General features: G+C 39.1%; 1 protein-coding gene across 1 annotated transcript; it reads left to right on the forward strand.

The window, feature by feature from the left end:
• The first annotated feature begins 2,060 nt into the window (after nt 1-2,060).
• Nucleotides 2,061-4,797, forward strand: LOC149289401 (protein FAM32A-like). Its single transcript, XM_089490651.1, has 4 exons — nt 2,061-2,134; nt 3,431-3,581; nt 4,137-4,190; nt 4,729-4,797. Exons 1-4 carry the CDS (start codon nt 2,061-2,063, stop codon nt 4,795-4,797), a joined length of 348 nt encoding a protein of 115 aa, XP_089346777.1.
• The last annotated feature ends 4,871 nt before the right edge of the window (nt 4,798-9,668 follow it).

Here is a 9,668-nt window from a genome sequence, read left to right on the forward strand (position 1 = left end):
TTTTTTACATTTTCCCTCTGAATCCTCACAAAATTAGGTAAAGTGATGGAAAATCCCCTCCAAGTTTATCAATTCAGGTGTCCTGATTTCAGAAATACCTAATTTATATAGATTTTCCAGACTTTCCCAGCACCAGGGAGCATACTATAAAGTGTACAATTTTGTATAATTTTTATGCCTATGGCTTAACGGGTTTGGGGGTTGTCAACGGGGGCAGAAGGGTTATACTGGCTAGATGTAATGCTAGGGCAATGGGAAGTAAGGTTTTTTAATAATTTTTTTATTATTTTTTTTTTTATATATTATTTTTACACAGAAATGGTTAGAGGTCCTCCTAGGGACCTCCTGAACATGCCAGTGATGTCACAATGACATCACAGCTCACATTATAATTTTTTTTTTATTATATATATTATTATTTTAATGATTTATTTAATATAATTTTTTAAATGAATTAACTTTTTTTTTTCTGTTTTTCTCTTTCAGGATGGGAGGGGGAGTGAGAGAGATGGTTTCTCACTCCCCTCCCCGCGATCCCCCTGCACCAATCACACTGTGATCTCTATGCAGGTCTGTCGCAGCGTCTCTGTGCCTCATCCGATGACCTTCGGCACCTTCAACGGTAACAGCTTACCGGCTTTCATGCCGGAAGCTGTTATGGGAGATCGGGCAGCAGAAAGCCGGCGATGCCGGCTTCTGCTGCCAGGGGGGAGTCCAGGCTGTCAAACGACAGCCTGGTCTCCCGTGCAGCGGCAGGGATGTGTCCCTGACGCTGCATGAAGGGCTGGACGTACCGGGACCTCCATAGGGGTTTCTTTGTTGGCGTTTTTTGGACGCCCCGGTACGTCTATAGGGGATTGAAGGGGTTAAGGAGTTTCCACAGGCCTGCTTATTGGTGAAACTTGTGAGGGAGGGTCCTGTGTTTAACCTCTTCAGTCCCCTAAGGACGTACCAGTGCTTCCAGAAAACATCCCTACTGCTACACGGGAGATCAGGCGATTGTTTGACAGCCTGGGCTCCCCGTCAGCAGAAGGCTTTCTGCTACCCGATCTCCCGTAACAGCTTTCTGGCGCTCGCTACAGTTAAAATGCCCAATCGGGCGCTCCCTTCCGGAGCAACACACAGTTAAACAGCAGGGCCCCTGCGGAAATTAATCCGGCCCTGCATCCGGGGGCATAGCTCTCAATCCAGGCGCTGTCCCCGGAAACCGGGGACATCTAGTCACCCTAGTTTAAAGAGACCACGTCGCCAGATCAGGTCTTTGCAATGTGGCAGTCTTTAATATTCCAGTGGTCTCAGTGGCGGACACCGGAATTCTTTGTAGCAGACACAGGCAGACCACAGCAGTTTATGGCAAATCAGTGCTTAAGATCACTAAAAGTGCCATTTATGGCCCTCATGCTACAAGGTTTGTCACACTCATATATTTTAATGTTTTGGAAGGCCAAATACTCCCTCACTACTATGTTATTTAGGGATTGGGGTATATTTTCTACAACTTTTTATTACTATTACATTTTTTACACTGCTTTCTACAGCGCAACATGACTAAACATAGCTTTGGGGTCATACCTCAGGGATTTGTCTTGTAAAAAAACAGTACCCCTCTTGACTTTTTTCATTTAGAATTAGGAATTCAGTCTTCTTATACGGTGACACCTTCAGGGTGCTAGTCTATTACAATTTAATATCCATGCTTTTGTCTTTTTTTTTTTATATGCCCCACAGCTTTCTCCAGAATAGACCAATGCCACCCTGTAGCTTTAGCAGCAGACAAGGGAAATGAATGCTTAATTATAAATTTCTCATTAATAAATATCCCGATATAGATATCACGCGGCACTTTCATCGGCTTTTTTTTTTATGCGTTTAATGTGTGACGTCACGAATCCCACACTAACACCCAACGCAGCCCCTACCCCCATTTAACCTTCTCTATTTCGCCACGCCTTCATTCCAGCTGCCTACCCATAGACGTCACGGTAGGGCACGTCAGTACATTACCGGAAAGCGGAAGTCGTCTTGGTTGTTTCCTTCCCCCCCCCCCCCCCGAGAAGGAGATGTCGGAGTACGAGTCTATCCAGAAAGGACCCTTGAAGTTAAAAGGTGTCGGAGATCTCAGTTTAGGAAAGAAGTAAGACTAATGAACAGAATAAGCTGTCGATGTATTAATAAATAGTTATATTGGCAGGGGAGATAATATTGTTTACGTGACTCGGTGTAATATACGGAGAAGGGTTATGCAATTGGCAGAGACCTATAAGCAGTAAAAACATTTGGGGCAAAATAATACTATTTAATACGTACATGAACGCAAAGTTCACTGTAAAGCTTTTCTTTTATGATGTGGCAAAACACCCCTATCATGTCTATGGAGATGAAAAGCTGAGATTCACAAAGATGATATAAAAAGAAAACATAAAACTTTGCTAAATAGTACAGCTAATTTATAACTTGTAAATCACACTATTGGTGAGTTGTGATTTTCTGAGTTAACATTTCCTAAAATCTCTTAAGCACATTTTGTGGTTAAATTTGTTACCATATGCTTGTATACATGTGTATAACACCCTAGCAGCAAACTTTTCCACACACCTTAAAAAGATACCTTTTCCACTTTTAGTTTTGTTAGCGAATGTTAATTGGGTAAATCAATATTGCTTTATTGATCCGGTAGGCGATGAGAAATACATTTTATTGGGCTAGCTTAAAAGGGACCTAATGGTGTGGTATTAAAATAGCATTGTATGAATTCCAGAAACACCTTTTATACTGCACAAGAAAATACATCGATTCATACAATAATAATACTTTTTTTTTTTTTTTATAACAGGGGTTGACTTAATTTGGTTTGGATCTAGGAGCCAGACCAAATAGCTTGTTTGTTGAGCCTTGCCATACAATAACATGCATTTACACACTCTAACACCATAAGTAACACACGCATCAACATCTTATTGAAAATACAAAACAAAGTGGTGCACATCTACGTGGAGATTATAAAATATACTTCCCACTAATGAAACGGAATTCACAGATGTTTTTTGAGCATTTTTTGGCAAATACCGTGCTTTATGTGACCCCGCTGGAAAGTATAGAGTGCCGGATTCATAATGGCAGCCCTGTAAAACCCTGGGTGCCAGGAAGTGGTTTCTAGTTGCCATGGCGACCTTGCACCCATGGTTTGTTTAGCCCTTTTTATAATTATATTTACCTTTAACACAGAAAATACAGTCCATGAAATGGTTTGTGCTGGCATGCACTAATCGGTAAGCTACATTGTTGATACTTGAGTCCTTTTTTGGCATTTTTTTCATACATGGTTGACTTGTTAAATATTAAATATCATTAATTCTGAATTAATAGAGCAGAATGACATTTCACTCCCTACTGAATGTTGTGCTAAATATTGATATGTATTGTGTTGCAGGAAGAAAAAGAAAGACAAAGATAAAACAAAGATGGTGCAACAGATTACGACAAATAAGAAGACCGAAGAGGAGGAGGAGGAGAAGAAGAAGCCAGCTTTGGACAAAAGGACCAAAGCTCAGCTAGCGTTCGAAAAAATGCAAGAAAAGAGAGTAAGGCTAAATAATTACATTGCATGTTTGTGTACAGTTTTTGAAATTGTCATTTGTCTTAAGCTAAACAATAAATATGCACTCTCTGAAGCATTTTTTTTTTGTGACATACGAAAAGTGGTGGTCTTGATAAAGGTGGCAATGGGTTAGCGGATATATGACCACGATAAATATTTTTTTATATATATAGGACCAGAGGGTGCGTGTACATTTGTGAAAACCCCTTGTCATTGACGAATGACACACTTTTCTGGTTTTTACAAATGCATATGTATATGTGTGTGTGTATATACAAACACACACACATGTATTATGTATGTGTGTGTGTGTATATATAACTTCACACACACAATCATAAGAACCTCCAAAACAGCAATTGAATGTTTTGCCATAGAGAAAACAGTCCATTTGAATTTTATGTTGGTTTTGAAAGTAGTAGTTGCACTTTCAGCAGTATAGAAGAAACAATCCCATATGTTTCTCTTTATCTATGTTTTTGGATTTGATATGTCTGATATACTATATGGTCTCATTTGCATTTTTATCACTTTATAGCAAATGGAGAGAATATTAAAGAAAGCTACAAAAACCCACAAACAAAGAGTTGAGGTAAGGCAATACATATATGTGTGTTTTATGCATTTTGCATTTTTGTATTCTTTCGGTTAAAATATGAAAACAGATTGTAAATTTGTGCCATGCAAGATTTCTGCAAAATTAAGCATCTATGTTGTTAATGTACATACAGTAGAATCCTAAAGATGTAAATAAACCTGACCCTATAATCCACTCATTTCTGGAAGTTATAGAACATAGTGAACACACTGTGGGCTTTTTGTTAAAGGTGAACACAAACAATGTATGCTCACATTACCTGCCCAGCCTGTGGTAGGATTATAGGATACTTGCATATTATTCTGGGAATCTACATAAACCCAAATTGTGGAAGGGCTGCTCTGTATTGTCATGTCTTTGTAAAAGGGTAGACAAAAACCACTATGACAATGTATTCTATGGTGCTTTCAAAAAAAAAATAAAAAACAACTTGTATGACTAATCTAATTTCCACTGGCTAGTAATGTTTTATTACACATCACTAATAACTTTTTTTTATATTTATATATATATATATATATTTTTTTTTTAGGATTTTAATCGGCACCTGGATACCCTCACGGAACATTATGACATTCCTAAAGTCAGCTGGACCAAATAGAAGTCTCTCTCCATTATTTATATGGACTTTTTTTATCAAATATTTTCTTTTCTTCATGTGTTTATATTCTTCACAAAAACATTAAACCTTAATTTTTTTATGTTTCTTTGTTGCTGCATTAGCAGTCATTTTTGTTATGCATTTAAACTATGGAACCATAAAGATACCAGTGCTGTTTTGTAGTAACCAGTTATTCAAATTGTGTTCAAACTTGTCAAAGAACACACTTTTGTTATACAGCATGTTAACCAAAATAACATAGTTGGTCTCCAGAATATGGTTTTGAGTGTACTGAAATTATTCAATGTGTTACTTTTTTTTGTAGTAGTAGTTTCAATGTATAAAAACTTGTCACCTCATACATTTTATTAATTTCACTAAAACAATAAGAAATAGTGGAAAAATATAATTATATGAAATCATTTTAACTGGTATAGCAATATGAAATGGTTGTATATCCCAAATTACAACTGGTACTACAATGCTGCAATTCCTGTTGGTCCCTGAAGAAACTTCTCAATGGAATAACTAATTGGACAGTCATATGTTCAATGTTCGTAGCATCATTACTAGATTGTTTAGGTCCCAACATTTGGTCTTTTATAAGTCCCTAAAATGAATTTTTATAAGGTTTTTTGGCTGGGATTTTTGTTACCTCACAAGCTTTAGAGAGCAGTGTTTCACGAAACAAACCATGTGATTTATTTTTATTTTTTTTGCAGAGGTCTGTTTATTCCAATTGAATACTCGTATAAATCACATATGTAGTTTACCCAAGCTTTCTTGTGTGTGTGTGGAAAAAGAACAAACACTCTGGATAATCTAAATAATTAGAGTAATTTAAATACAATAACAGGGACAAATACCATTGGGGAATTGGTTCTGGAAAATGCAGTCTCTTTAAAAAACAAACAAACAAACAAACAAAAAAAAACCCTAAAAATCTTTATTTTAGACAGTAGTATTCAGCACAATTGAAGAAACAGAAAAAGGTTTCCCCCCAGAAGTTCTTGTTTTCAACTTGTACGTGCTCAATAAAAATCAGACCCTGGCAAAAACACACAGTTTTTGCTAAAATGTAGCACTGACATTTTATTTCACGACCGCACTTTGCCTCCAAAGTTGCGGTCCGGAATAAACAAATAACCCAGTCTTCCTGGAATAAAGCATAGTTACCTTTCTAAGCTAGGCCTCTGCATAATAATGCAGTGATTATTGCAATTTGTTTTGCATGCAATGTCAACACCCGGCCATTTTTTTTCCAATGTAAAGAACATACATGTGCCAAATTGTTAGAAATGAGTGATGGTCCAGAAAAGCAATCTGTGAGATTTGAATCTGTAGAGTTCAGACTACTTTGGCTTTGTAAATCCAAAAAATGCTAGACACCTATACACGTGGAATGTTTCTAGAATCGGAAAATACAGGTTCACATCTTTTTCTACAATTTGCATAAAGAAATTATTAGCAACTTACCTTCCAACATTTGAGGTTTCCAAATTAGGACACGTGGGGAATAGTCTAGTTGGCGCAGAAATGGGTGAATAAGAGTTATGGCGACCTGTCCAACTGATGAAAGTAAGAATGCAGCTAGGCTGCCATGGGGAAGCTGCAATTGAGTTCAGAGGATCACCCCAACTGTCCCATAACCCCTACTGCTCACAAAAGCAGGACATGCCTTGTGAATACCGGGGCACTTGGGAGGTATGCAAACAAATGCAAAGATGTAATGTGTGTAAAACCTATGTTGCAAATAGAGTATCATGTTTAAATGTGAAAGCAGATCCTGGAACTTATTCCATATAAAAATCCATTTGCCACTGGCCTAAAACACTTCATAGCTTCAATGTAATCGTAATTGTATGTGATCAGCCAGCAAAGGGAGTCATCAGAGAACCCGGCAGGGTCTGGACAGAGGTCTCTCCTGGATTGGGCATTTATATATTCACGGTCCACCCATCTGCTGACAGGAGAGAGTTCTATAAAAAAAAAATGTAGAGATACATTCTAAGGAGGTTCCTGACACCTTTGTATGGTATCTGTGTGTTATATATATATATATATAGATAAAATATATAGATAAAACAGTGTTTAGTACCCCAGGGTATTTCAACTCTTTCATGCACTAATTCTACCACCAGCCTTTGTCCAACTTTGTAGTATGAATTTACAGCTCCTGGTATATTTCACTGTGAAACAACGCCTCAGTAATACCATCCATATTTGGGGGTTAATAGGACATGCGCAATACAGTTTGCTAACTTGGAATTTTGATATGTGGTCATCCTGCCCCCATGTGTTATTTGGGACACCTTTGAAGCTTGCCACTTCAATTTACCCCATCAAACCATATATGGAAAACTAGAAACACCAGGGTATTTCAGATGCTGGTATTTTAACCTTTTGCATGTGCTAAATTTACCACTTGCCTTTGTGAAAATTTGTGGTGGTGTTTTTTTGTTTTGTGTGCTTTTTTCACACACATTAGAATTCAGGTATGAATTTACTGCTCCTGGAATATGTCGCTGTCAAACACCCCAATATGTGTTTTAGGGGTAAAGGCCACATTTGGAAGATGCACATTTTGTTTGAATTCCGACAGTCTGTGCCCATGTCCAATGTTTGGGACATCTTTGAACCCTGCAAATTCGATTTACCCCATTCTTTTAAAACTAGACACCTCATGGGCATTTAAAATGCCAGTATTTTAACATTTAACACTCCATAAAACTTTCCATGCAAGAATTTTTGTGAAGATATAGTGCTAATTTTAGGACTTGCTTATAAAAATAAACTTTTTTGTACATTATATATATATATAAAATTTCTTTTGGACTTTTTAAAAAAAATTTGCTGGAACTGGATGGTTCCCCTGATGGTGACATCAGTGGGGAATTCTTTACATGTTATCAAATTGCTATTTTTATTTATTTGTTTGTTTTATTACATTGTCCTAAGCTCTTTTAAATCAGGCATCTGGCATCATATTATACATGGCGGATGTTGAAGTCCAGAAGAGGGGTCATACGGGGTCCCTGCTGCAGTTCTCGGTGCTGCTTAATGCCTCAACATCTTCATCAGCGTTTGGGAGAAGAAAGCGACCTTTTAAAGTCATGACGTGTCAGCCAATTGTCGGCAACGGGATGTTTTTCCGTGACGTGTTAGTCAATTGTCGCCAACGGGATGTTTTTCTGTGCCTGGCACGTCAATTGTTGTCAAGGGGTTAAAAAATCGGAAACATTTAGGAAAACACTAGACTTGTGCATGGCAAGCAAAATCGATTCAGAAAAAGTTATGTTTTCGCTTGGACAAAATTCGGAGGCATTTTTTCATTTGGAAATTACATTTGGGGGGGTGTTCCCAAAGGGTAGGTCCCTGACAATTTTTGGACTTGCCTTGAACCTACAGCAGCAAAATCCCAAGGTTCCACACCCTGATTTGCACTACAGGACCACCAGCAACAGCAGCACTTATAATGGATACATACATCCAGCAGCATGCTTTGAGACTGAATTTCTCCCAAAATTGGACCAGTTTAATTAATTGATTGCTCAGAGTAAGGAAAGTGACATGGCAGCAGCAGCAGTAGTAGAAGGGCACTGGAAGTAGGTTGACACTGTACAGGACACTGACTTTCCCCAAAAATTCTAAAAAATATTTCTCTCTCGTAGCAAGTAAGGAAATTAAAATGCAGAAGCAGAGAACCGGGCAGGCGCTGACATAGTGAACCCCCATCATATTAGAAGCAAGAAAACAAGAATTGATCCATCAGAGTAAGGAAGGACATTGAGGCACAGAGCAGGGCACAGGTAAGGCACTGGCAGACAGACATATCCAGCCACAAGACTGATTCCCCATATTAGAAAAATATACAATTGTTTCCCCAGAGTACGGAAGGTGAGTGAGGAGCAGTAGTAGTGCCTGCCCAGGCACTGGCAGATAAAAGACACATGCAGCCCCTCGGAGCAGGACTGAAATTCCCCAATATTATACATACTATAATACCTGGTTCTGTCGCCAATATTAATTTATCAAAGAAGGATAATATATGGTATGATAGAAAGATAATAAAAAAAAATTAACTTGTCCACAAATTAGAGGTTTGGCTGGTAGCAAAACTTACAGTATGGTAGGTGAGCAATGAGCATACCTGGGAACTTGTGGGCTCCGGCTACCTGGAGAATTCTCTTGCGGGACGTGCCCACCAACTGCACGCTGATGTCGGTGGGCGGTCCCGCTGATGTCAGGGGAGTTCCTGCTGATGGCAGTGGGAGACACTCCAATTTAATGGGAAAATGGGCGGGGCGTGCTAGGTATGACAATGAGCATTAATTGCGGGCCTCTACTAACTGTTACTGGCTGCAACTCTCATCAGTGTGTAACTGCTGCTATTGACAAGTTAAAATAATGTCAGCACACTTATATATCTAATGCTTGTCCTCCTTGTAAATCCAGATTGGCCAGAGTGAAAAAAGTAACGAAAAACTCCCACAGATTGTTGGACCCATCCATCATAGCCATAGCCATCAATGAAACCACCTCTCACGTTTGGCTGTTTATACCTATCAGTCATTGATACGCAGGGCCAGCCCGACAACGGAGCCGAGTGGGGCAACTGCTCCAGGCGGCACTTTTGAAGGGGCGGCACTTTGCCGCCCCAAGCCCTTTTTTTTTTTTTTAAAAGCGGAAGAGAGAGAGAGGGGCGCCGAGTGGTTTTCGCTTACCAAGTTGTCGGTACCCGCTTGGCGCCCCTCTCTCTCTGCTCTGCGAGCCCTCTAGCTCGGTCTTGGTGCCGGCTTGTAATGCTGAGCGCCGGAAGATGACGTCATTTCCGGCGCTCAGCATTACAAGCCGGCACCGAGACCGAGCAG

The sequence above is a fragment of the Sceloporus occidentalis genome, unplaced genomic scaffold, assembly GCF_023333645.1.
Source record: "Sceloporus occidentalis isolate IW3139 unplaced genomic scaffold, rSceOcc1.0.p SCAF_45, whole genome shotgun sequence".
Taxonomy (NCBI): domain Eukaryota; kingdom Metazoa; phylum Chordata; class Lepidosauria; order Squamata; family Phrynosomatidae; genus Sceloporus; species Sceloporus occidentalis.